General features: G+C 56.0%; 2 protein-coding genes across 2 annotated transcripts; both read left to right on the top strand.

Moving 5' to 3' along the window:
* Positions 1 to 12,016: 12,016 nt before the first annotated feature.
* Positions 12,017 to 13,712, top strand: HMX3 (H6 family homeobox 3). The gene is made up of 2 exons (XM_059051891.1): positions 12,017 to 12,416; positions 13,039 to 13,712. The coding sequence occupies exons 1-2, from the start codon at positions 12,017 to 12,019 to the stop codon at positions 13,710 to 13,712; spliced, it is 1,074 nt and encodes a 357-aa protein (XP_058907874.1).
* Positions 13,713 to 24,215: 10,503 nt separating this feature from the next.
* HMX2 (H6 family homeobox 2) lies at positions 24,216 to 25,987 on the top strand. Its single transcript, XM_059051894.1, has 2 exons — positions 24,216 to 24,483; positions 25,431 to 25,987. The coding sequence occupies exons 1-2, from the start codon at positions 24,216 to 24,218 to the stop codon at positions 25,985 to 25,987; spliced, it is 825 nt and encodes a 274-aa protein (XP_058907877.1).
* Positions 25,988 to 26,545: the final 558 nt, after the last annotated feature.

Here is a 26,545-nt window from a genome sequence, read left to right as displayed (position 1 = left end):
CCAGGAGGAAGATACTAATTTTTTTTTTTTTTTTTTTTTTTTTTTGCGGTACGCGGGCTTCTCACTGTTGTGGCCTCTCCCGTTGGGGAGCGCAGGCTCTGGACGCGCTGGCTCAGCGGCCCTGGCTCACAAGCCCAGCTGCTCCACGGCATGTGGGATCTTCCCGGACCGGGGCACAAACCCGTGTCCCCTGCATCGGCAGGCGGGTTCTCAACCACTGCACCACCAGGGAAGCCCGAAGATACTCATATTATCCCCAGTTTACAGATGGGGATATTAAAGCACAGAGCCGTTAAGCACTTTGTCGACATTCACATGGCTGGTAAGTGGCAGGGACAGGATTCAAACCCAGGCAATCTGGTGGCAGAGCACTCCATCTTCGCCCCTCCCTCACGCACTGGGCAGCCCACCCAGCAGAGCTGTGGTGCAGATGAAGGAGAAGGTTATGAAGCAGTGGGTGAAGCAGAGGGCCTGGGGTCACCTCAAGACAAATGATGCTCTCGCCCTAGCATTTTGTGTCACCTTAGTCCCCAGGGGAGAGAGGGGAGATCGTCCAAGTCATGGGCGCTGCCACATCGCTCCTGCCTCTGTGCAGACCTCACGGTCTTGCAGGGAGATGCAGCGGGACGCTGGCTCCAGCCAAATCCTGCAGCTTCTCCCACCTCAGGAGGCTCCTGCATGGCTGGTGATCACCCCTCACCGACACACACAAAGCTTCCTGGAGTAGTCATGCTGGCCTGCTCCCTTTGTAGATCAAAAACACCTGTGCAATAAGGGCATAGAGGCTACAACTTAATGCCACAATCAAGATTAGCTGAGAGAGAAAACAGTCATGAGGTATCTGTACAACCTCAGGCCTCTCAGCTGGGTTAACAGAGAAGGCGACGGTGGGGATTCGATGGGCCAGGGAGCTCTTTGCTGGCTCCGTCTGCGCAGATTCTCCCTGAGCCTCCGAACCCAGGCTACCTGTGAGGTATGACATCCCAAGCGTAGAGCTTCATACCTGTAAGTATCCTCTATCAGCGACATGGTAGAGTAAAACTTTAAGCGCATGGGCTGAAAGTCAGATAAGGCACGTGAAACAATGAGCGTCGCGACTGCGACTGGCTCCTAGTGTTTCAATACGCATGCTACAAATATTTTAGGGAGTTCTCTTTTGTTTTTTTTGTTTGTTTGTTTTTTTAAACATCTTTATTGGAGTATAACTGTTTTACAATAGTGTGTTAGTTTTTCCTTTACAACAAAATGAATCAGCTGTACGTATACATACGTTCCCATATCTCTTCCCTCTTGCATCACCTTCTCTCCCACCCTCCCTATCCCACCCCTTTAGGTGGTCACAGAGCACAGAGCTGATCTCCCTGTGCTATGCGGCAGCTAGGGAGTTCTCTTTTGAATACACTTCAGAAAGAATCAGTCAAACTCTTTTCAAATTGACAGATAAATGAGAATGAGTTTTCAAGCTAGCCTAAGCAGAGAAAGGAAATTTACTATAAGGATACACAGAGCCCAAAGACAGAAATGCAGCCAGGCCTCAAGAGGTGAGTGTGACTAGGGCTAAGAAAGTGACCAGGGATCAGGCCATCTCCTCTCTACTGGGCTTCTCTCTCTCCGGACGTACTTCCTCCACTTCCTTGTGCCTGTGGCTAGTAAAACATGTCCAAACACTTCCAATCAGTGGGCATTGTCATGTGCTACAAACATGGCTCCTGGGAATGGAGGATGGGGAGGGAGAGGGAAGGACAATTCCCAGCAAGGAGGCATCTCAACCCATTGAGGTCCATTTCCTGCTGGGCGAGAGCGCATAAGGCTGTGGGCATAAGGGAAGGCAGCAGTGGCTGATGAGTATCCATGGGGGATTGGTTCCAGGACCCCCCTCGGATACCAAAATTTAAGAATGCTCAAGTCCTTTATATAAAATGGCAGAGTGTTTGCATATAACTTATGCACATTCTCTGTATACTTTAAATCATCTCTAGATTACTTATAACATATAGTACAATGTAAATGCTATATAAATAGCTGTAAATACAACGTAAATGTTATATAAATAGTTACAGCAGAACGGCAACTTGAAACTTTGTTTTTTGGAACTTTCTGGAAATTTTATTTATTTATTTATTTATTTATGGCTGTGTTGGGTCTTCGTTTCTGTGCGAGCGCTTTCTCTAATTGTGGCGAGCAGGGGCCACTCTTCATCGCGGTACGCGGGCCTCTCACTATCGCGGCCTCTCTTGTTGCGGAGCACAGGCTCCAGACGCGCAGGCTCAGTCGTTGTGGCTCACAGGCTTAGTTGCTCCGCGGCATGTGGGATCTTCCCAGACCAGGGCTCGAACCCGTGTCCCCTGCATTGGCAGGCAGACTCTCAACCAATGCGCCACCAGGGAAGCCCTGGAAATTTTTTTTCTGAAGATTTTCTATCCAAGATTGGTTGAGCTGCAGAAACCCAAGATGCAGAGGGCTGACTGTACTCAGAGGTCGTATCTCAGAGTCCCACCCCTTCTGGTTTTGGGTCCTTGGGCCGGTTGGTCGACCTCTGCTTTCTCAAGTGTGGTGTTGCAGAAATGTAAGAAGATTCATTCAACACATGCCTAGTACAGCACCTGCCCTAGAGGAGGCACCCAGGACATTTTAATGAAAGGATGATGGGAAAAATGTCAGTCTTTCAATAAAGGCTTGCCCTGATCACTAGGCTTAATCTCTAGGTTTGATAATCTGGGAATTAAACCTACAGTTGAAGTGTATAGTCACTCACTTCAAGCTGAGTGACTCTGCTTCAGGCTGAGTGTCGAGCAGGCCTTTGCTCCTCATCAGGCGTTGGGCCCAGGTCTGTTTAGTCTGGGCCCCAAGGTGAAAGGACAACAGTTACCCCGGGGGAATTCTCTCCATCTCTATGGCATAAAAGGGCTAGGTCCACTGTACGAGCATATTTCAAGCCTCTGCTTGCAACATGCCCGCTACCATCCCACTGGCCTAGGCAAATCAGGCTTGGCTAAGCCTGACAAGGGACGGCCAAGTACAAACCTCAGCCTAAGGCCAAAAGCAAGTCTGGGGACAAGGTCCATATCGCTGGGGTAGGAAGTGAAATCTTCGCATGGACGGCTGACTTATTTTGAACAGCAATTTAATCTGTTACATCCTCAAACCAGGTTTTCCTCTTATGTTCTCCCAATTATTGTATTTCCTCGATCTAAGGTATGTATCCTTTTATATTTAACTTTTCTGAAATTGTGATATGAATGACAATTAGTGTGTACATTTAATGTAGTGATTTCTTACTTTTTTTTTTTTTTCCTAAACACTGTTATTAAATTGATGGTGCATTTCGAGATTGATACTGTCTTAGAATGGTGGAAATTCAGCAATTTATGATCATCTTCCAGGATACTGGAATCTCAAGCATGTTCAACTCTTCTCTCTCCCTGACTCCTGTGTCGAATTAGTTACCAGGTCCTGTGGCTCTGCCTTCTCAGTGAATCTCAAATCCAGCCCCTCTCTTCCATTCTCATGGCCGTTTTCCTGGTTCAGACCTCATAAGCTCTCCCCTAAACTGTCGCCATAACCTCCTGCCTGGTCTCCCAGGCACCAGACTCTCCCTGCTCCCAACCTGCCTCACTCAGATGGCAGATTTCTCTTCATGAACTGCAGCTCTGATCATACAGCGCTTTTGCTCCAAAACCTTCTCTGGCTCCCCACTGCCACAAGAATATCCCAACGGCCTAGGCTGACATTAGGAGTCTCATGACTTGGACCCAAGCCCCCTTTACAGCTAACTCGCACTCCCATTGTCCCCTCCTCACACACAGACTATGCTCCACGCGCAGCAAATGGGTCGGCCCCACCCTGCACGTGCAAGTCTCTGGGTCTTCGCACATGCTGTTCCCTCTACCAGGAATGCCTTCTCCTCCCATCTGTGCTTGTTGAAATCATCTCCGTCTCAAACACCTGGATTCAATGCCACCTGCCTCTCCTCCCCCAACCGTGAGACTTTCCAAGACAGCTGCTCCCCTTTTGCCCCCTGTGCCCTCTCTTCAGAATTCACCTCCACTTTCTCAGATCTCACCTGGTGCTTTCTTTTTCTTTTTCTTTTTTTTTTTAAACAATTTATTTATTTAATTTTGGGTGTATTCGATCTTCGTTTCTGTGCGAGGGCTTTCTCTAGTTGCGGCGAGCGGGGGCCACTCTTCATCGCAGTGGGCGGGCCTCTCTTGTTGCGGAGCACTTGCTCCAGACGCGCAGGCTCAGTAGTTGTGGCTCACGGGTCTAGTTGCTCCGCGGCATGTGCAGTCTTCCCAGACCGGGGCTCGAACCCGTGTCCCCTGAATTAGCAGGCAGATTCTCAACCACTGCGCCACCAGGGAAGCCCCACCTGGTGCTTTCTACCTCTGTGCTAACACTCATCCGGTTCCAACTTGACTTTAAGCTATCTGTGGCCTTTGTCTGACTCCTGCCCCAGCCAGTAAAGTTCCCAAGGAGAGAGACCACATCTCAGTCCAGCTTGTGCCCCTTTATGGGGGGTTTGACACGTGGTAGTTGCTCCATACATGTTCGCCAAATTGAATTCAGTTGTTCAGCACTTTAGTCTCCCCATGTTGCAGAAAAACAGCGTACACACAGGGAGTATCAGCGTGCAAACCACACAGATCACAGGGTCCTGCATATGTCAGGTAATCAGTTTATCTGATCAATCATTATTGCCCTTTCAGAGTTTTAGAAAATGCTTACATCTTTCAGAGAGAAAGCTTCAGAGATATCGTTGCTTTTGGACTGCCTATTTAGGAAGAAAACTGGGGCACTCATGTCCTGGGATGACTTCCTTCTGGCTGGCGTTCCTGAGAGAACCAGCCTCATGGAAGGTCATTTATGAATTGCAAGTGTGAGAATGTGCCCTTCTTTCAATTCTATCTAACCTATAGGAGTTTTTCAGGGAGGTGAGAAAAGAGCACGACAAAATCTCAGCACTTTTGAGCTAGATCTGTCTAGCGCAGCCCTTCACTTTATGGATGAGGAAACAAGGACAGTTGAGCTCTAGGGAGGTGACGTGACTCAGACAAGCCACACGGGTGCCAGTGACAACCAGGATTGACTCAAATCCAGGCTTCAAGCACTTTTCCTGGGTTATGGAGTGAATGTTTGTGTCCCCCCTCCTCTCAAACTTCATATGTCAAAGCTCTAACCCCAGATGTGATGGAACTAGGAAGCGGGGCCCTTGGGAGGTGATTAGGTCATGAGGGTGGAGCCCTCCTGAATGGAAGTAGTGCCCTTATAAGAGACACAGAGAGTTTCTCCTTCTGCCACGTGAGGATACAGTGAGAAGATGGCCATCATAAAGCAGGAAGAGGGTCTTGCTAGAACCCTGATCTCAGACTTCCAGCCTCCAGAAGTGTGAGGTATTAAGGCAGCAGACTATGGCATTTTTGTTAGGATAGCCTGAACTAAGACACCCTGTCACCTCCCTCCTGCCCTCTGTCCACCCCTTAACCTCTGATCAGCTACCACTTACTGAGCGTGGACTAGGCAGGTATACCACGCTGAGCGCTCCTCACACAGGACCTCGTCTTGACCTCACAACTGCCCTGAGAAGTGGGCAGGATCATCACTGTGGTTCAGATGAGGAGACCAAAACTTAGGGGTAAAAACTTGCCAGAATTCACACAGCCCATGAGCAGCCAATTTGGGATCTAAAGCAAGGTCTGTCTGATTCTAAACCTATTATTGTATGCTTCAACTGAATTCCCATTCCCTCTCAAGCCCATCATAACCTACAACAAGAGGAGAGAGCTTTCTTTCATGACCTCTCAGAAGAAATCTGAGCCCTGTGTAAAGACCTCAGCTCAATCTGGCCTGACTCAGCATTTGAGGACCTCGTACTAATTTCTAATAAATGGATTTGAGCCGAGTTTTCAGGGAAGGTAAAGACTTGGCAGACTGGAAGAGGAAGGCAAGTTGCTCAATTTTTTTGAGACTTCATATTTTTGTTTATTTTCTGAAAAGGAATAATAAATATTCCTTTAAAAAAAAGATTTTTCTGATGTGGACCATTTTTAAAGTCTTTATTGAATTTGTTACAATATTGCTTCTCTTTTATGCTTTGTTTTCTTTTGGCCGCGATGCATATGGGAGCTTAGCTCCCCGACCAGAGATCAAACCCGTACCCCCTGCATTGGAAGGCGAACTCGTAACTACTGGATCGCCAGGGAAGTCCCTAAATATTCCTGATCATAGCCTCATGAGGAGGGTGTGGGAGGTTAGGTGTGAAAGTGCTTTCCAAAGTGCAGCACATATTTAAGGCCTGGTTGGGATGACCTGGGCAGTTCTGGGTGCACAGGATCTCCTGTGGGACCCTCAGCTCTGACCCTATCCAGATCCTCACTTCCTTATTGCTATGGACTGAATTGTGTCCTCCTGACCCCACCAAATTCATATGTTGAAGCCCAATCCCCAAAGCAATCACATTTCAAGATGGGGCTTTGGGGAGGTAATTAGGTCCTGAGAGTGGAGCCCGCAAGAAGGGATTAGTGCCCTTATAAGATGAGACATGAGACCTCTCTCTGCCACATGAGGATACATACAGCAAGGAGGCAACTGTCTGCAAACCAGGAAGAGGGCCCTCATCACACGCCAAATCTGCCAGCACCTTGATATTGGACCTTCCAGCTTTCTACTCCTCCCTCCTCTGACAAATCCTTCAACTTATTCAAGTGACCTTTCCAGAACTTAAATCTGATCAGATCCTCTTGCTTCCTGTTGAAAATCCTTCCACCGATCTCGATGGTAATGACTGTGCCACTTTCATGTGGCAGAAGAGAATTGATGGTTCAGGGAGAACGGGTCACTCCTCAGGCACTGAAACAAGGAGCACAGACTCAAAGAACATCGGAGCTGGAAGGGAGGCATCCAGGACAACAGCCCTATGTGGACCACGGGGATGGTCAAGGGGCTCAGCTCAGATGACTCCACTGAGGGCTGAGAGGGAAGAGCTCCCCCCTCTGGTGTGGAGGGAGAGTTGCTCACACACAGGAGACTGAGCCTGTGGTTCCTGTATCCCTTGCATCCTGCCTTCACCAGCAGAAACAGGAACTGAGTGGGAAGAGGTGAGGGAGCCCCAAGTGGGTCACTGGGCCAGCTCCATGGGGCTCACAAGACAAGAGGCTTTGGAAAGACTGTGCCTGTGCCTCGTTGCTGGCAGGTGGATTTTTCAATAACAACTTGATCGAGATACCATTTACGGATCACACAATCTACCCATTTGAACCATACACTTCAACAGGGTTTAGTATAGTCACAGAATGGGGCAACCATCATCACAATCAAGTTTAGGCCATTTTCATCATGCCCCAAAGAGACCTGGTACACACTAGCCATCACTCCCCATTTGCCCTCAATCCCCCAGTCCTAGGCAACCACTCTTTCACTTGCTGTCTCTATGAAGTTGCCTATTGTGGCAGAATTTCACATAAATGTAACCATACGATATGTGTTCTTTTTACGTCTGGCTTCTTTCACTTAGCATAATGCTTTCAAAGGTTCACCCATATTGTAGCCTACATCACTATTTCGTTTCATTGTGGAGTGATATTCCATTGTGTGGGTGTACCCCGATTTTCTCTGTTCATTCCTGGGATGTGGATTTTTCGGGATAAGGATCCCTCCGGAACTTGACAAATCCAAAAATGGCTGGATTTTCCTCTCAGGGAAGGGCCAGACATGCAGCCACTCTAAGGACATCGTACATCATTTTATGTGATGGAGGACAGCATGCCTATGACCCATCTCCGAGGGCTGTGCATCTTCTCAGAGTCACAGTCATTGGCCTACGGGAGGGGTCTTGGGCGGAATTCCTGGCAGCACTGGAACCAGATGGGAGAGAACTTTCCAGGAAAGAGGGCCAGGGCACATGCAGCCTGGGGCAGTTTCCTCAGGACCCCAGCTGCAGGCCTTTATCCCTTCTGCCCACAGGCCCTGTAGGTCAGGACAGTTGTCACCCTCAGGACCAGTGCACACCCTGGCTGTGTTCCTTGTGGGGAGCCTCCATGCCTGGGGGCTTTGTAGTCTTGGCTAGAAGCCTAAACAGTGCTTCCCATTGCACAGATAAGCAGGTGGGCTGTCCCGGGAAGCTGTTCCAAGAAGAAGGACCCTGTGGAAGGAAGCAGAGGTTTTAGAGAATATGGAAATACTCCCTCCCCAGGAGCTCATACTTGCTGACCTGTATGTGTGCATGTGCGTATATGTGCTGTGCATGTGCTGTGCATGTGTGGTGGGGATAAGGAGGCAGGTGCCATCCTAAGCGCCCTTTGCCAGACCTCATTCTTTTGGGTAAAATTTGAGTGTTAGTCACTAGCGTCTCCAGGCCCCCTCTGCCCTCTTGGCTGCTTGTTCCCCCTGCGCGGCGCTGCAGAGCCCCTGCTCTGCACAGCCCACCTGCCTTGGATCAGCCTGCGAGGGGGCCGTCCAGGGGTCCCGCTGCTGGGGTCCCTTTAGGTTTTGTAAAATGCGTCACCAAAGACCTCAAGTTCTCGTTAAACCTTTTAAAAACTGCTTTTGGGTATGAACAGGCTGTCTGAAGGACCCTAATCAGCTAGGCAAATCCTCCGCAATGGAAACCGTGAGTCCGTTCATTCATTCACTCCTTCATTCACTCAAGCATTCAGGCATTAACAAGCGGTTACTGAGCACCACTGGTTGGCCAACCGTGCTCTGAGTCCTGGGAAGAGGAATGCGACAGGCCCACCGCCCTTCCAGCAGCTCACATCTAGCCTGCTGTCAGGATGGGAACCTAAGGGATCAGTTACAAGCGGGAACATAAAATGTGCCCTAAAACAGGGTCAGGAAAGGAGGGAGGGAGGGTGAGAGACAGGACCATTTCCTATGGTGGCCAGGTAAAGATCAGCAGAGATCTGCAGGTGTTTCACTCTGTTTCTCCTGGAATCCAGAGAAAAAGTGCTTGTGTTCTCAAGCCAACGCCGGGAAGGGTAAGACCGCCGGGGTTTTAAATGCTTTGTGCTTGGACGGTGGTTTCTCCCGCGCGGCCAACGGGTTTGGTTTAGAGGATGCCCCATAGAGGGCGCTGTTTGCCTGACTTTGAATGCAGTTGCGGGCGCAAGTAAACCGAGGCAACACTACTCGCCAGAGGGCGAGTGAAGGGCTGTGTCCGCGCCTGGGGCCTTATGTCCACGAGCTTTCTGGAAGTGGGAGGGGGAAAAAAGATTTAATTGTTTCTGGATGTTCAAACCCAGCATCCCTGAAACTTAGGGGACGGGCTGGGGGTGCCGACACCTGAGCATCTCCTCTCTCCCTGGTCACAACGCACACACCAAAGCCAGCGTACCTGCGCGCCCTGGGAGGGAAGACACCGGGAGAACTTGGGTCCAGAGAGAGTGAGGCTCCGGTAGCGGCGCCGCAGGTGCAGGGACTGCTGTCCCAGAGGACTTTTCTCCCGCTAGCCTGCACCCCTCCCCATCTGGGTCGAGTCCCCACTTGCAATCAGCCAAGAGATCACTTCCTCAGCCAGAACTTTTCGGCGACGTCTGCTGAACGCTTCTTTTTCCTGGGAGGCCAGCAGCTTTTCTGCTCGTTTCAGCTTAAAGGCGGCTCCACGCGTCAGAACTTTGGCCAACTTTGCACGCCTCTGCCTCGAATGGGAGAGCTCCCAAAACGCGAGCGCGCACACACAGACACGCAGGGGCCTCTTTGTCACACCCTCTGCCGCTCGGCCGGCGGGTGTGGGCGCTGCCCACCGAACGGGTTTGGACATAGGCCCCTCGAGCTGTTTCTGCAGTTGGAGAGAAAATGACTTCTGGGTGTCCTGCACCCAGTGTTGGGTCTCCTTGGCCCGGTCTCCTCCTCTCTGGGAGCCTGTTTCTATCTATAAAACCTGAGTGTGAGATCCACCCTGTTCGAATCTCAGGGCTGTAACTGGCTCCAATCAGATTTTTGGATGGAATAGCGTTTTATATTCCAGTAAAGCCCTGTACAAACTCAAGCGAGTAATGAGAATGAGAATGAGAATTGTTTACGGAAGTACCATTTACAATGCTTCCAGGTTCCCAAAGCAAATCAATATAGGGCTCACCACAGTAGGTGAATGTTTGGTGAAAGAAGCGTTAACTGTGCCCTTCGAGATCTGGTGGGGGATGGTCTGAAGCCCCAGATCGGAAAATAAAACATACCCACTTCTCAACTGGTTAACCAAAGCGGTCGCGCCTGCCAATGCAGGGCAGCCTTGATCTAACAAAAAAAAAGGCGATGGTGAAGGAAGGGGCCACAAAAAGACCTCGGGTGTGTGGAAGCTCACAGTGGGCGGAGGGGAGTGCCGGCCACTTTTCCACCTTTCTCTGACCAGGGAGCTGTCTCTTGGGAAGGGACCCCACAAGTCTTTCTGTTTTATTTGATGCTTAAGTTTAGAGTCTTAGATGCCTGTCTTCCGGCTTTCTCGTGCAATTTGGAGAGTCGTTTTTAAAGTCCATGGAGTAGAGCAACCGTCCGCGCAGCTCACAGGTCCAGCAGCGTTCTCTAGGGACTTGACGGCAGGCGGGACGTGCTGCGGTGCCGCTGCCAAAGCCGCCACAGAGGAGGGGACGCCACCGTGCCTTCGGTTCGCACGGCTCCTCTTAAAGCGTTAGGCAGCTCCGAAGGCGGGCCGGAGAGACTTCCCGGGAGCAAGGGCAGTCCTCGGGGCAGCGGGCTCAGAGTTGATCGTCAAGGTTTGGGTCCCGGCGACCAGAGGAAAAGATTGCCCTGCAGAGCGTGGCCGTCGGTGCCGAGATGCCGCTGCCCCACCGCCCCACCAAGTGACGCGCGGGCGTCAGCCTGTTCTGCGCGCACACCTGGGTGCGCAGAGAGGCGCAACCACTCCCGCCCTCCGGGGAAGGCTCACTCTTCGGTTCCCCAAGGCCAAAGGCCAAGGCCACGCGGATTTCTGAGACGGCTGACGCAGTGCAAAAGGACTTACACCCCGACTCCCTTCCTATCGACTAGACGGTGGGCGGGGAACCCAACTCCCCCTCTTCCTGGCCGCGCCTTTAGCAAGCTTTAGGGAAAATGCTGAGGTCGCTGGACCCCCAAAGGGTAGGAAAGTGCTGAGTTCGCCGCGGGCCGGAGGCCGAGTCCTGCCTCCTGGGCCGGCGCTGCGTGGCTCTCCAGCTGAGTGGGGGCGGAGGGCCCCTGCCGTACCCCTGGGGGCGGGGAAGAGGCAGCTGCGAGCGCGGATAACCCCGAGGTGACCCGGGCGGGCCCGGACCGCCCCTTCCCCCTCCCGCAGGCCAGGCGGCTGGAAGCGGGTCCCCGAGCCGCAGGGGGGAGAGGGAGGCGCGGGCTCCGGGAGCGGCGGCTGTCAGTGCGCTCCGGCCGGGGGCGCGGCCGGCTCAGCGCCCCTAGATCGCCTCCTGCGCTCGCCGGAGCGCTCCGAGTGCCTCTTTAAGCAGGAGCCAATATCCTTTTGTGCTAATAGGCTTGTCCTCATTTGCTGCCTAATTGGACTATATAAAGCCAATAATAGGCGGGCTCTTATAGCCCGAAGCCAAAGCGCCAAAATCCGAGGGAAGGCGAGGAGGGGGCAGTGGCGGAGGCGGCTGCGGGACCCGGGCTCGGCTGCGCCTTCGCCTGCCTAATCCCATTTGCCATTGTACGCGCCCAATCGCCGTATACTCCCCGCATTTAACTTGGATGACATTTTGATTTCATCATTAGCATCCGGCGCCGGATTGACGCAGCCCCAAGCCGGGGACTGCTCTAGCCGCCTCCTCCCCGCGAGCTGCAGCCGCCGCCTAGCCGCCTCGCTCCCTCGGTGCCGCTACGGGGCCGCTCCCCGCCCCTCAGCACCCCTCCCCCATGCGAGCCAGCCCCGGCCTGGTCCTCACCCCGCCCTCCTGCCGTTGGATTTGCGCCCGGGGCGGCCCCCTACTTTGCGCCCCGTAGTTGAGTTCCGTTTATGGTCTGATTTCCGGAGCCCGTCTGCTCGCCCGGCCGCCTGCCTGTCCCGTTCCCTCCCTCCCGGGGACCCGGAGGAGAGGGGACAATGCCGGAGCCCGGGCCGGACGCCCCCGGCACCGCTGGCGCGCAGGCCCCGCCGCCGCCGCCCCCGCCTCCCGCGCCCAAGGAGTCCCCATTCTCCATCAAGAACCTGCTCAACGGAGACCACCACCGGCCGCCCCCTAAGCCGCAGCCGCCCCCACGGACGCTCTTCGCTCCGGCCTCGGCCGCCGCCGCCGCTGCCGCCGCCGCTGCCGCTGCGGCCAAGGGGGCCCTGGAGGGCGCCGCGGGCTTCGCGCTCTCGCAGGTGGGCGACCTGGCTTTCCCCCGCTTTGAGATCCCGGCGCAGAGGTTTGCCCTGCCCGCGCACTACCTGGAGCGCTCCCCGGCCTGGTGGTACCCCTACACCCTGACCCCCGCCGGCGGCCACCTCCCACGACCTGAAGGTACCGACCTCTCTTTGAACTTTCGTTGTCCTCCCTGCGCGCCTGCCCCAGCCCGGTCCGCGCTGCCTTCCACCGCAGCCCGGGGACCCCCGCACCCTCAAACGCGCTGTTTGGCCGGCTTCCTCTGTCCCCTGGCTTGCGACGCCTGCCCGCGCGCTCTGCTGCGCTGCTAGGGAATCCAATCCCACTTGGTGAGAAAAGAAATGGAGTTGGAGTCCGGGTCGCGGCGCTTCCCGGGGAAGTGGCCTCGGGCATGAATGGGGAGGCTTCAGGTGGCTGGGACTGGGGACCTGGCCTGGATGGAGGGAGTGACCCCGGCGGGCCCAAGCTGGAGGCGAGTCTCTGCGGGCCCCCGGCGAGGGAACTGAGGGAAAGAAAGGAACCGGCCGGGCTGCCCACTCCGGGTCTCCCTAGCCTCTCCTCGGGAGAAGGTTGGATGCCAGGATGTGGCGCCCCTCTTCTGGCCCAGCCGGGAAGGAGGAGGCCCGCGGGAATGATGAGGCCTCGAGGCCTGGGGCCCGGAGGCCGGCCCGGGTTGAGCCCGCCGCTCCCAGGCGCCAGGCCTCGCTGAAGGCTGTGTCCGTGTGCGTGTGTGTGCGTCCGTCTGTCTGTCTCTCTCCAGCCTCGGAGAAGGCCCTGCTACGAGACTCCTCCCCCGCCTCGGGCACCGACCGCGACTCCCCGGAGCCGCTGCTTAAAGCCGACCCGGACCACAAGGAGCTGGACTCCAAGAGCCCGGACGAGATCATTCTGGAGGAGAGCGACTCGGAGGAAGGCAAGAAGGAGGGCGAGGCGGCGCCGGGCGCGGCCGGGGCGAGCGTGGGAGCGGCGGCGGCGACGCCGGGCGCCGAGGACTGGAAGAAGGGCGCAGAGAGCCCGGAGAAGAAGCCCGCGTGCCGCAAGAAGAAGACGCGCACGGTCTTCTCGCGCAGCCAGGTCTTCCAGCTCGAGTCCACTTTCGACATGAAGCGCTACCTGAGCAGCTCGGAGCGCGCCGGCCTGGCCGCGTCGCTGCACCTCACCGAGACGCAGGTCAAGATCTGGTTCCAGAACCGCCGCAACAAGTGGAAGCGGCAGCTGGCAGCCGAGCTGGAGGCGGCCAACCTGAGCCACGCCGCGGCGCAGCGCATCGTACGGGTGCCCATCCTCTATCACGAGAACTCTGCGGCCGAGGGCGCGGCGGCCGCGGCCGCGGGGGCCCCGGTGCCCGTCAGCCAGCCGCTGCTCACCTTCCCGCACCCCGTGTATTACTCTCACCCGGTGGTCTCGTCCGTGCCGCTGCTCCGGCCCGTCTGAGGCCCGAGAGGGGAGGAGGAGGGAGCCTCCGGCCCCCTTCCCAGACCCCAGAGGAGACTGGGCCGGGCCGAGGGCGCAGAGACGTCCAGCGGCCTTCGGGAACCGGGCTTCGGCGCGCGGCTCCGGCCTCCCCTCCCCCAATCGGTAGCGTTTTGTAAGTATTTGCAATGCATTTTCGTGCAATTCACCCCTAATGGATTTGAGGCGCTTCCCCTCTTACTTTTGGTTTTGGTTTATATTAAGAGAAAGCAGGAAAAAGACAAAATTCCCAGGTCAAATATTTCGGCTGAAAGCTTTTGCAAAATGTGCCGCCCTCCCCCACCCCCGCCCCCAGTTTGCATTGCGCTGTGGCTTTTTGGTTTTATTTTTATGGAAGGAAAGTAAGCGCAAATCCTGAACCCCTCTAATTGATTCATTTTCTATAGAACTATTTTCAGAAGTAGAGAGATAGAGAGAGAGAGAGAGAGAGAGAAATTCACGTTGTAGTACTTTTATTTCTGGATTTCTGGGTGTGGTTCTTCCTCTCCACTCCCAATCAGATATTCCCCAGTTTTCAGAACCTGAGCAGGCTCTCATAAGAACCCCGACTCAGGCCACTTTTCCCTCCCCGGCAGAGGTCTGTCGCAATTGACCTCTTCGTCTGTCCTTTTTGGGACCGATGAATTCTCTAATTAAGTGTTTAAAGGGAAAAGACGAGGTAGCCCCAAATCAGACTTCTGATTATTGAAACAACTCCACATCTGGCCTGGTGTGGATGGTCTTATTTATTAGCAGCCTGTATTGGGGAAATTTCATTTGTTGGTAAATTATTATTAATATTACCATTATTACTTTGTTCCCTATTTTGAGAGAATATTTCAATATTTTAAAAAAAACGTTATCTTTTATCTTCTCCACTTACCGTTGTGCTCTGCAGTAACTGTTGTACTTTTGACCTGTGCAATATTGAACAAAATTTCCCGAGAGTCTGCTTCTTCCTTCACGGAGAGAAGCAGACGTCTTCAATGTATAATCCCGGTCATTCGTTTATGAGGAAGAAATTAGGAAGGGGAAAGGGGGGAAGGAAGGAAACAAGGATAGGTAGCAATGCTCAAAGGAGTAAGATAGGCATACTGGAGCGCTTTAAGTGAAGGACAATCAATTTAGGAGAATTTTAACTTATTTGATAAATGTACAGATTTCTTGTAAAGTTCACCCTCAGCTCCTCAGGGCTTCTTGCTCTGCCACCCAATCTGTTCTCTTTCTGTCCGCTACACCTGTTGTTCTGCGATAGTTTGTCTCTCCCACCCATCTCCCTCACCTCTGCCCGGATTCAGTCGCTTTTTAAGAAAAAGAGGGGAAAAAAAATCACAAAATATTGTTACACTTAATGTTGTCGTGAAATGGACTTAATTAAAAAGAAAAGAAAAGCGAGGCATTTCCTGTTGCCAGAGTGTGTAACTTTGGACGATTTTCCCCAGAGCAAGTGTCTGCGAACTCTCTTCTGCCTCGCTCTCCGGCTGCCTCTGCAATGGCCGAGTCCGACCTGGACGCACATCCCTATAATCCAGGAGGCGGCGGAGACAGAGGCGGCTTTGTTCGCGACCAGATCCGCTCTCTCCCCAGTACCGTTTCAGTACTTGAAACGTCCTGTGAGCGAGGGAAGAATGCGGGGCGGAACGGGGAGGACCCGAGCTTATCTGGTTTGCGGAATTGAGCGCAGCAACAGCCCTGAGCTCAGAGACCGCTGGTATTTCCAATCTCAGGGCAGCAGCCTTGCATTCCGTTCCCAGACCGCGGGGTCCTTTGGGAGCCGCGAGCTTTGGGGCAGAACATCCCTGAGCACTCGCGGGCCTGAGCGGGGTCGGCTCCGGCTGCCTCCAGGGTGGGGGGAGGGAAGAAGGCAGTGAACTTGGAGTTGAGCTGCGGCCCGAGGCAGAGCGCGATGTCCAGCTGGGAGAGGCCAGGCTGCGAGCGGGCGACCCCAGGGAGGCCAACCAGCCCTAGGGACGGCGGCTCCCAGCTCCGGGACAGGGAGGCCTCCGCAAGCCTGGAGCAACTGTGGCTCCCGGGGAGGCTCGGGTGTGGGCGCGGTCATGGTGTGTGCAGTGCCGGGGAGCAGAGGCCACCCGACTGCGGCGGCGACAACCGAGAGGACTTTGCCTCCTCCCGGCCAGACTCTTTTCTGTGCACCGCAGCCAAAGCCTCACGGGCGCAGGGTTTCTCTGGGCCCTGTACCCCGATCCCGGCAGCCGCCCGGAAGTGCAGCGCTAGCGGTTCCCAAGCTCCTGCCGGGCGCCCGGCCTCCGCGCACCGGCTGGGCGGCCTGCCGAGCGCGGCGCTCCGGGAGCTGCTCGCCAGCGCGGGCCCCGGAGGGCGGAAGCAGGTGCCTGGGCGCCCCTTGCCAACGCGGCGCGGCTGCCTGCCCTAGGGCGTTGGGTCTGCACGCCCAGCTCCTGGCAGGGCCCATTTGAAGCTGGGGGGCCGAGAAAGGGGAGACGGTGAAGATCCCTGTGAGCGCACCGCGGGCGCGTCCGCTGGGGAGCGCCTGCACGCGCCCCCATTCCCTCTCCCAGAGCTTTACAGCTGCAGTTGCTCAAACCCAATCCACACGATTGATTCTTCTGCGGCTGAAACGTCAAGTATCGTTTCCTATGGATGGGAAACTGCCTCCAGATAAACTGGCATGTGTAGTTACGGCAGAATTTCGCCTGGACCTCAGTGAAGATGGATCTCCCTTTATTTTCCTCTGGTTTGGGATAAAAACGAGGGCATGTGTCACAAATGAAAAATAAACAGAAGTTCGGGGTCCAGATATGTTGTTCCTTGTGTTACCTGCAAACACAGTGATGCCTTTTACTGTTGGCAACACTAACTGCGCGACAGGCCGATAACAGCTCATTAAAAATAATGTTGCAACAGCAAACACGTTCTTAGATTTTACAGCCAGAACACGATGTTATCAAACGCCAAGAAAATACTTCTTTATTTGTGTTTGGATTCTAGAAAATGGCTCTTGACTGACCTGGTCTTTACGGAGTCGAGAAATAACTGGTTCTCCACACGCACAGTTTGTTCTTTGTCCTGTTCCTGAAGCCTCCCTCTCCCTCCCTTTGAGGACCCCGTTGCCCTAGGCTGGTGAGTCCCTCCCAGGAGCCAAGGTGAAGCCCTGGGGGAGGAATGTGGCTCGGCCGTCGCCTGGGACTGGCGGTGATATGAACCTAGAAGCCTGTCCAGGCGGGAAACGTCTGCTTTGCTCCCGTCGGCTGGGGGGCTGTGGTATTTCTCACAATGCAAGAGTCAGGGAGCACGAAGGATCCTAGGCTCTACTGCGAGCCTTCGTGTCAGGAGAGGCCAAGACAGCACTTTGATGGAACTGTCACATCCCGAGAGCTAGCCCGGGGCCGTCTCTGCACCCCCCCCCCCCAGGAGTGCTTCTCTAGGCGATGCCTCTGCAGGGATTGCCAGGAACTGCTGGAAGTGCTTAGCAGAAGGGGCGCTATGTGGCGGAGTGAGCGTACCTCCGCTCAAGCCCTCCAAGAAATCCCTAGGACACTGAGCCAACATCCCTGATTTCATCCTTTCGTCTTCCCTCCCTTCAGATTGTGGAACCCAGCCTCCTCTCCTATCCTAACTTCAGATCCTGCCCTATTGGCACCCCCAATTAATCAAGCCAGTGCAATGGCTTCCACTTCCTGGCTTAATCCTCTCTGCATCATCCAGACACACACGCAGACAACACACAGGATACACTCACCCTCAAGGGTGATGTGAAACACTCACTGCCCCCCCCCCCACTTTCTGTTAGACCTCCTAACAGACACCATATCCAGGGGCTCCCAGGGCCCAACCTGTATATGTGTTTAGCATCACATATACATTGTGATCACACAGCATCACAACAGCACAGACACAGTCAGGCACACTTTGTTCTGGGTGACCCTGGGCAGCTGGTTTTCTCTGATGGCCCCGGGCTAAGGCAAGCTGGGAAGAACCTTGTAGCAAGGATTGGGCAGGGAGCGAGGTGGCGCTCCTACTTCTGGGGCATGAAGCTTCAAATCCTCTGGGCAGAGATGCCTCATGTTCCCTCGTCACAAACTATGGGAGCCGGCATCATCCCACTTCAGACCCCCATATACCTATGGGCCAGGGCCTCACTCGGAGCCGGGGTCCTCACAGGGCTGGGCTTTGCGGCTCTGAGCGCCCGGGAGCGTCTCCGGGCCCTGGGAGACCAGAGAGCCAGCTCTCGAGCTGTTTCTGTTGGCAACACAGATGTATTTCTTTTATTTGGTAGTAAATAGAGCGGGTGTGTGTACATCAAACAAGAGCAAGACAGATAGAAACTGCCCCACCCCCGCCACTGGGCCCTCATTCTGAGCCAGGACGTCCCCTGGCACGCCAGAGCCCCGGAGTGCGCGCTGGAGGGTGGAGCGGGGAGAAGGAGGAGGCGGCACGAGGGTCGGGGGAATTCGCTTTCTCATCTGCAAGAGCGCGCTGGGCCAGCTGCAGCCCGGGCGACGGGAGCTGGGGTCAGAGCAGCGGGGGCCTACGGGGCTGCACAGCCTTCAACCTTCGGGGGCTCGGGCGAGAGCTGGCGTCGTAGGGCTGCCTGGGCCCGGGCCGAGCACGCCAGCTTCTACTCCTCTGCGCGCGCGGGGCACCTGGGCTTCCCTGCAAAGGCCCTGCGGGGACCGGAGACGTTGCTGAGCACCGCCCTGCCCGCCTCCAAGGCTCCATCTTGCCCCACCCCTCGCGCTTGTCCACGCCCCGAGTCCTGTGACCCCTCCAGGAGGCTTCTTCCCCCCGGCGACCCAAACTTAGAATGCAAAGCGGCTAGGAAAAGACCACCACTCTACTGGGTCACCGCGACGGGGTCAGGGTGCAAAACCCGTGAGCGCCATAGAAATCCTCACTCGGGGTCCAGAGCACAGCCGCGGAAGCCCTTGCGACGTCGCCCGCCCAGGCACTTACACCGGGCCAGGCGGAGGCACTCCTCGGCTCCTCCTCGCGGCTGGCCGCCCACTCTCTGCCCACCCCCTCCCGCCCAGCCTGCAGGCGGTCTCTGCCTTCTGGGTGCGAGCGATCCGCGCGTCTGGGCGTACGCATATCGCGGTGTGCACGCCTTTGTGTGCACATGCGCCCGTCTGGGTGTGCAGGGCGAATGTTGACCCTTTGGCCTCACAGATAGGCGGGGAGGGGTGCTGTGGGTGGATGGCGGATGAGAGAAAAGGGCTGTAAAGATACGTGGGCCTGCTCTACTTTGGAGCCCTGCCGAGTGGCTCGGACCCGGATCTTGAGTTGAGGTTTCCGACGCGCCTGTTGCCGAGCTTGCGTCTCCTGCCGAAATACCCTGGAGGCTTATCGGGTGGGGCGCCACAGCCTCTGGGGAATCCGGTCTCAGACAGCAGCGCAGTTGGGGTCCAGTTATCCGCCAGGGCTTTCCCCCCACCATTCTGCCTCCAGGATCCCGTAGCGCTTCAACCGTGTGTCCGGGCAATTCCCGAGACAAGAGACAAGATATCGCTGCAAGCAGCGTGCATCCTCGGACAGTTCCCCGGAGATGCGCCCTTGTAGTCGCCCAGGTCCCCTCCTCGGCTGCTGCTCCAGGCGATGCGTCTTCGCGGCGAAACTGCCCCAAATCTCTGTCGCCCGGGTTCCAAAAGGATCCCTTCTGGTTGCAGTGGACGGAGAGAAAAAAGAGTTGGGGGAGAGGTGTAGAGCGAGCGAGCGAGCGAGCGAGAGCACGCCGACAGCGAGTTGAGCCCATCATTTAGTCAGGAGCGACGAGGTGGAGTCACCTGGTGTGCCTCACCGGAGCGCTAAAGTCTTAAAGAAATAGAAAGAATCCCCTTCTCTCGTGAGCTCCTTCGCCGCCCTCGCCCCCCTTGGTGATGGAGTGCACGCATCAGATTTTCATCAAAGTTCTATTAAGTGAAACATAGGTTGCAGGGCACCCTTTGATTGAAACAGTTTAAATTTTAATTGTGTTTTTAATTTGACATATAGTTGCAGAAAGGAATGACACTGCGTCGCCAAGGGGCGGTCGATTTTCTTAATTTCTCCCAGAGGAATTGATGAGTCTATCAGGCCACTAGATTGGAAACCCATTAAAGCTCTCTGGTTAGGCTGTTAATTGGAACTTGATGGATGTGGGGAGGGGGGTGTTGGGGCTCGGCTCTGCTGATCCAATCTTCACGACTTTCTGTTTTCCAATAAATTACACAATTCATTTTCCAGCCGCAGATTACATAAATTGTACACCTCTGGGGCTCTCTTTTTCAAATAGGGAGCCCTTTTCCCCAAAAGCCTATTGCGAGATGTCATTTGCACCAAAGAACGAACAGCAGAGGCCCTTGAATGAAAATCGAAACATAATCAACGTTTATACTTAGAAAATTTATTGAGATCATTTTCTCTGGTATTTCCTTATTTTAAAGTTTGGACGCGCCATATATCATAATCCACTCGCGTAAAGGGGGGGGTCAGACTGTGTTTAATATTTATCGAAGCTTGATTCCAAGATCAAACTTGTTTATGGCTTCATCTGTCATTTCGGAGGGAGCCTTCTTCTACTATTACCCGGCTCAGCCAGCCTATTTCCCAACTGCCGCAGAGAAGAGAGGATCAATTTTTATGGCGCTCCTCGGCAAGTTCGCTCTGGGCCGCTTTAATATTGAGCAGTGACATAATCTCGGGACCTAAACTTTAAGCGTCTTTCAGCCTCGGAAAGTTTACCGTCCCTTGGAACCCGTTTATGCCTAATTCCTAGGAAGGGTGCGGGGCATCCCAAAGATGATGAGGGACCTTCCTCTTGGGTAGGGGCTGTTGATCTGACTGGGGTAGGGCGGGGTGCAGCAATCCGGAGGCTTGGAGGGTGGGGCGGGAGGTGAGAATGAGTTGAAGAATTGCCACCCTTGAGGGCAGAGAGATGGGGCGTCTGTGGGTGGTGGTTCCTGAAGCTTAAGGTTCCTGGGAGTGCGTCTGGCAGCTGCGTTGAGGCCAGGAGAGGGCGTGTGGGCCTCTGCACTCGCCGTGAAGTCTTGGGGAGCCCCCCCCCAAATGTCCTGAAGGGATGGCGGGAAGATCGTGTCTTGGTCCTCTGGCCCGTGCCGTGGGACTGCTGTCTGCCCGAGGTGGGAGAGATCCTGCAGATGCCCAGTTGAAGAGACTGGAGGAGAGGGGAGTCCGCCCGGCCTCCGCCACAGCCTCCCTGCCTCCGTCCTGCGCCACCAGCACCACTTCCCCGGCTCAGTTCAGAGTGTGTCAGTGTGAGGCACACACCGGTCGGAGCTCAGTGAACGTTTGCTGACTGTGTGTGACTGCGAAGGCGTTTATGCAAGTGCGTGTGTGAGGCTTCAGGCGTTCACGTCTGAAGGTGCTCAGTGTCAGGGTGGAGGAGGAGGCCGCACGGGACTTGGTTGTAGCGCGCCGCTGTGTAGATGAGACCGTCAAGGGAGAGGGAGTAGCGAGCAGGTGGAGAATGAGGCCAGATGGTTCCTTTTGACTTCCCTCCCAAACTAGCCGGCGGAGGCGGGGGGTGGCCTTTGTGGGGTAGCGAGGCCGCATGGTTTCTTATAGTCCTCAAGCCAGGCTGCACAGGTCAGCTCCCCAGTCCCTCGCCGTTCCCCGGGTCTGGGAGCTGCTTCTCCGAGGCCCACCCTGGAGGCCCAGCTGCTGCCTCACTTGGCCACTGCTCTGGCCGAGGCCAACCCCGTGGGCCCTTGACTCCACCCAAACATGTGCCCCCGCGGTCCCGAGATGGCGGGGGTCCTCACAGTCTACCCCGCAGCCACTCCCAAGCTCAAGGCCAATGCATGCCCCGCCCCTCGCCCCTTCCAAAGAGTCAGGTATTGTCGGTGGAGCAACCTTGGGCTTCAATCTTGCTTACTCTGCTTGGGCTTTTTTTTTTTTTTCCCTGAGCCTCAGTTTCTCCGCCTGTACATTGGGGGGTGGGTGGGGAGGTACAGATCTGCACCACGGGTTTGGTGTGAGAATTAAAGTGAAGAATAGTAGGATGCTCTCAGAATATTCCAGGTTGCCGGCACCAAGTATTTGCTAGCTCAGAAGGGTTCAACCAATGCCCTCCCCCTACCCCAAATCCTCCTTCGTCCCCAGTGGAGGGCAGGCTCAGCTCGTCCGGTCCGCCAATTTCCCGCCGGGTGGCTTCAGCCCTGGCCGGGAGACAGCTCCCACTCGGGGCGCTTGCGGGAGGCGGAGAGGTCGCAGGCGGGTGAGAGTCGGGTGTTTGTTTTCAGGATGCTCCCTTCTACCCCCCCAACCGTTCGGGAGCGCGCGGGACGGGCTGTGACGTGGCCCGGGAGCCTACGCCGCGGCCCCGCAGAGGGGGACGCACAAATTGTATTTCAGCACCGGGTCCTTCCGGGTTAATGAGCTGACACCATGATTAAAGCTGACCATTTGTAATGTGTCTCGACCCCGCCGCCGAGCCCTGAAGAGGTTAATGCGGAGACGGAGGCCGGCACCTGCCCCTCGCGGGCCTCCCGGGCCGTGGCGCACAGCCTCTGCCCCCACCCCACCCCTCCCCACCCCCGCCCCCTTGCCTGCCTCTGCCCCGGTTGCACCGCCGACTCCTAATCAATTAGCCCATTAACGAGCCCTTGGAGGAGTTAAGCAGGGAGAGGTTCTGCCACCGGTAAGGCTGCAGTCGGTAACTCACCGCGGCTAATGATATTATAAGCGCTTTGCTCAATAACCCGGGCGCGGCGCGGGAGAGGAGGGAACTGCACCGTCATGGTGCAGCGTCTGGACATTTGTAGGGACTGATTCCAGAGTGTCCTCTCACCCTTGGCTGCATTTGGGGGGCACCCTAGGGTCAGGGCTCCCGGGATCATTTGGTGGAGCGGTCTTGAGGCCTCAGATCCAGGGGGTGGGGTTGCCTGAGCGTCTCGGAGTGGCTTCGGTTCTTCGACGTTTGTATAGACAGCTGTGCCCCCGAAACATTTTGCCTGCGCCGGACTGGTTCCACATCCGGTACCAGCTGATCTGGGAATTAAAAGAACAAGAGTCAGGGCTTTGAGGGGGCCGTGAGGATGAGGTAGGGAAATATGGTTAATTGACCACCCACCGCAAGCTGTGCTCAGAGTTTGGTACTTTGACCTCATACTGCTTCTGCGAGGTAATCTGGCTTCTCTCCCCCCAGTTTTAGGAATGAGGAAACCGAGGCTCAGAAAGTTTAAGTATCCTGTCCAAGGTCACCTAGACATTTGAATACACTTTGTCTAATTCTAAAACCATGTCGCTGTCCTCACCTCCTTCTCTCCTTTCCTGGAGCAAAGCGCTTCTTTTTTTGTAGCAATTCCCTCACCTCCAATATTTGCCTAAAAGTGAGAGTCACTTATGGAACAGGAGGCCGAGCTTTGGACTGTTTACACAGGTTTACAGAGGACCTACTATGAGCTCCTAGCGATTCTAGGCTTTCCGGTGCTTTTTCATTGCTACCTAAGGCCACCCTCGAAACAGGTGAAGGGGAGATATTAATGAGAAGTTCATATCACCTATGAGGGCAGTGAGGCTCTGACTGGGATTTCACTTGTCCAAGTTCACGCAGCATGGAAATGAGGGTGCTGGGACTTGAACCCGGATCTCTTGAAACAAGATCTAGGGCTTCCCTCCCCCACCCCCAACGATCTTGCAGCCCCGCTGGGCCTGTGACAGGGGTGGGGTCTGTAAGCGGGGAAGGGCACAAGTTCTCCGCTCCCAGGCCTCCCCGTTAAGCTCCCGGAAAGGGTATCAGTTCCTATGCGTACGCTCCTAAATCCGACGCCCCCCCCACCCCGCCCCGCCCCGGCCTCCCGCGCTGGGCGCAGTGGTCTGCGGGGTGCCAGCCCTGCTTGCCTGCCCAGGCGAGAAGGAGTGAGTTTGGGGAGGGTCGTGGAACAGCCTGTGAACCCCTCTGAGAGTGTGAGGACCCGTCGCCTATGGGAGGCGTCGGGTCACTCCAGCTGAGCCCCGAACTGCCCCTACCTCTCGAGAGGGCAGGGGTCCGAGCGATCAGTGTCGCCACACAGGGTAGGAACTTGGGCTGGAATCTATGTTGCTTTCGGTCCGGGCTGGTTGGACACGGCAGATGGCCGCCCGGCTCTTTGCGCGCTCCGGGGAGCACAGGCGCTGCGTGCGGGGCCTGGGCTTTTTTGAAATTTTCCGGGGCCGCTCGGCGGCGCTGCGATTGGCCGCGTCTGAGTAACCTCTATGCAAATGAGGCCGCGCCACCTCTGCGCCGCCGGGGACCCGGCGAGCTGGCGGGCAAGGAAGGGGCATTCGCGCCGGGGCTGGGCGGCCTCACCTAAAGCCGGGCGGGCACGGACCCCAGCGCAGCCGTCCGGTGCCCGCGTGTCCCCCGCGCGGAGGGGACGCCTCGCCAGCTTCGCCGCCCCCTCCCCCTGGCTCCCCTCCTCCCCCCCCCCCCCCCGCCTGCCTGCCTGCCTGCCTGCCTGCCTGCCTCCTTCCACCCAGATCATCTCTAAAGGGAGTTCTTGGTTTCCTCCAATTTCTTATGAACCCAGGATGGGAAGCAAGGAAGATGCGGGCAAGGGGTGTCCGGCGGCCTGCGGCGTCTCCAGCTTCACCATTCAGTCCATCCTGGGCGGGGGCCCCTCGGAAGCGCCACGGGAGCCCGCCGGCTGGCCGGCCAGGAAGCGCAGCCTGTCCGTGTCCTCGGAGGAGGAGGAGCCGGACGACGGCTGGAAGGCACCCGCCTGCTTCTGCCCAGACCCGCACGGCCCCAAGGAGCCCGGCCCCAAGCACCACCCCCCCATCCCCTTTCCTTGCCTGGGTAAGGATCGCACGCCCCCGGGTCAGCAGCGAGCAAGCTCTAGGGGAGGGAAGCTGTGCGGTGGCTCTCGCGTCTACCTACCCCCAACGCCGGCCAGAGCCGCGGCCGCGCGGGGTCCAGCGCCGAGGGGAGGAGACGTGAGCTCGGTGCTGACTCCTCCGCCCGGCGGGCGCTCGGGAAGAAACAGGGAGCACAGATGCGGCGCGGCGCGGTTTTGGGGAAGGTTGGGTTGGAGGGAGAGTGTACCATAGTGGGTTGGACACAGGGCCTGCAGCACGCATGGCTGTGCCCTCAATATCCCCTTTGCACGTCGTATACTTTCTGCACACGAGGTCTGGAAGTCGGATCTGAGCGGTCGGTCCGTCTCTACCGCAATCTCTTTCAGCGTCTTTTTCTTCTTTCTCTCTTCCGCTCTCTCGACCTCTGCCTCTCTCTCTCTCTCTCTCTCCTCCTCCTCGGAATGATTAGCACTCCAAGATGATTGACAATGGTGCCTTTCGCAGATGGTTCCTCTTTACAACATCTGACCAAGGGGAGCCCCGCGTTAGTCCTTAGCGTGATTTCAGAACAAACGGCCTGTGAAATGATGCCACACTATAAAGCGCAGGGAACTCTTCCAGTTCAGTTGTTACAAGGCAAAATCATCTTTTAAAATGAAGCTAATGTCCCCCCTCCAGATCTCCTCCCCCTGTTGCCACCCGTCCTTCCACGAAGCTGGGAGCACAGAGACCCCAGACTCGAAGTAGCTGGATCCTTGTCCTGTTGCTTTTCAAAAGCCGGGTGCCGGGCTTTGGGTTTCAGCGAGAGGGAGAGAAGAGGATGCGGGTGGGACCAAGGAAGATGGGACCAAGGCTGCAGGCGCCTGCCAACCCCCTGGTTCCGGCGAGAGCTGGGGGTCTTTGAGGCTTCCCAGCTCCATGGCCTTCCTCTTTGTTCTCACTCCCCAGGTACCCCCAAGGGCAGCGGAGGCGCGGGGCCGGAGAGCTCGGAGCGCACGCCTTTCCTTTCTTCTTCGCACCCAGACTTTAAGGAAGAGAAGGAGAGGCTCTTGCCCGCGGGCTCGCCGTCGCCGGGGCCCGAGCGGCCGCGGGACGGCGGCTGCGCCGAGAGGCAGGCGGGCGCGGCCAAGAAGAAGACGCGCACGGTCTTCTCGCGCAGCCAGGTGTACCAGCTCGAGTCCACCTTCGACATGAAGCGCTACCTGAGCAGCTCGGAGCGCGCCTGCCTTGCCTCCAGCCTGCAGCTCACCGAGACCCAGGTCAAGACTTGGTTCCAGAACCGCCGCAACAAGTGGAAGCGGCAGCTCTCCGCGGAGCTGGAGGCGGCCAACATGGCGCACGCGTCGGCGCAGACTCTGGTGGGAATGCCGCTGGTGTTCCGGGACAGCTCGCTGCTGCGCGTGCCGGTGCCGCGCTCGCTCGCCTTCCCCGCGCCGCTCTACTACCCGGGCGGCAACCTCTCGGCCTTACCTCTCTACAACCTCTACAGCAAGCTCGATTACTGAGCAGCCCGCCGGCCCCGCGCCGCCCGCCCGCTCCCCGCCAGCCTGGCGCGGGCTGCGCCCCCTCCGGAGCAGGGCGGCGCGTTTCCAGAAATATTACGAGATACACCATGTGTATTCGTTACCTCTTATTTATGGCCTCTGGCCTACTTTTTGTTTTGTTTGTTTCCGGTATTTATCGGCATTCCTCCAGCCAGATCATCTGCTTTCTACCCCAAACAAACCAATACGTTTTGAAAACCATGTTCGAGGGGAAGTTCTACGGTGGTGGTGGGAAAGGGCGTTTCGGCCAGATCGACATTGATCGGTAGGAAAAAAAAAAAAATCAGACAAACACCAGACCAGGGACATTCTTCTCCCCATATATACGCCTGTATATATGTACACGCACACACGGCTGGCCAAGCCAGCCCTTGGGGGCTTTGAACAATGATTTCGACTCCTCTTTTCGTTTCCCTTGTCCCGAGGATGGGTAGGGGCGAAAGGAGGGGGGAGATTTCAGATCTGTAAATAGTTTTAAAAAGAAAAAAATAAAACATTTTAAGCATCGTTGCTAACTTT

Source organism: Kogia breviceps, chromosome 2 (assembly GCF_026419965.1).
Source record: "Kogia breviceps isolate mKogBre1 chromosome 2, mKogBre1 haplotype 1, whole genome shotgun sequence".
NCBI classification, from domain to species: Eukaryota; Metazoa; Chordata; class Mammalia; order Artiodactyla; family Physeteridae; genus Kogia; species Kogia breviceps.
Note: the sequence above shows the minus strand (reverse complement) of the source record. Positions and strands in the feature narration are given on the sequence as shown.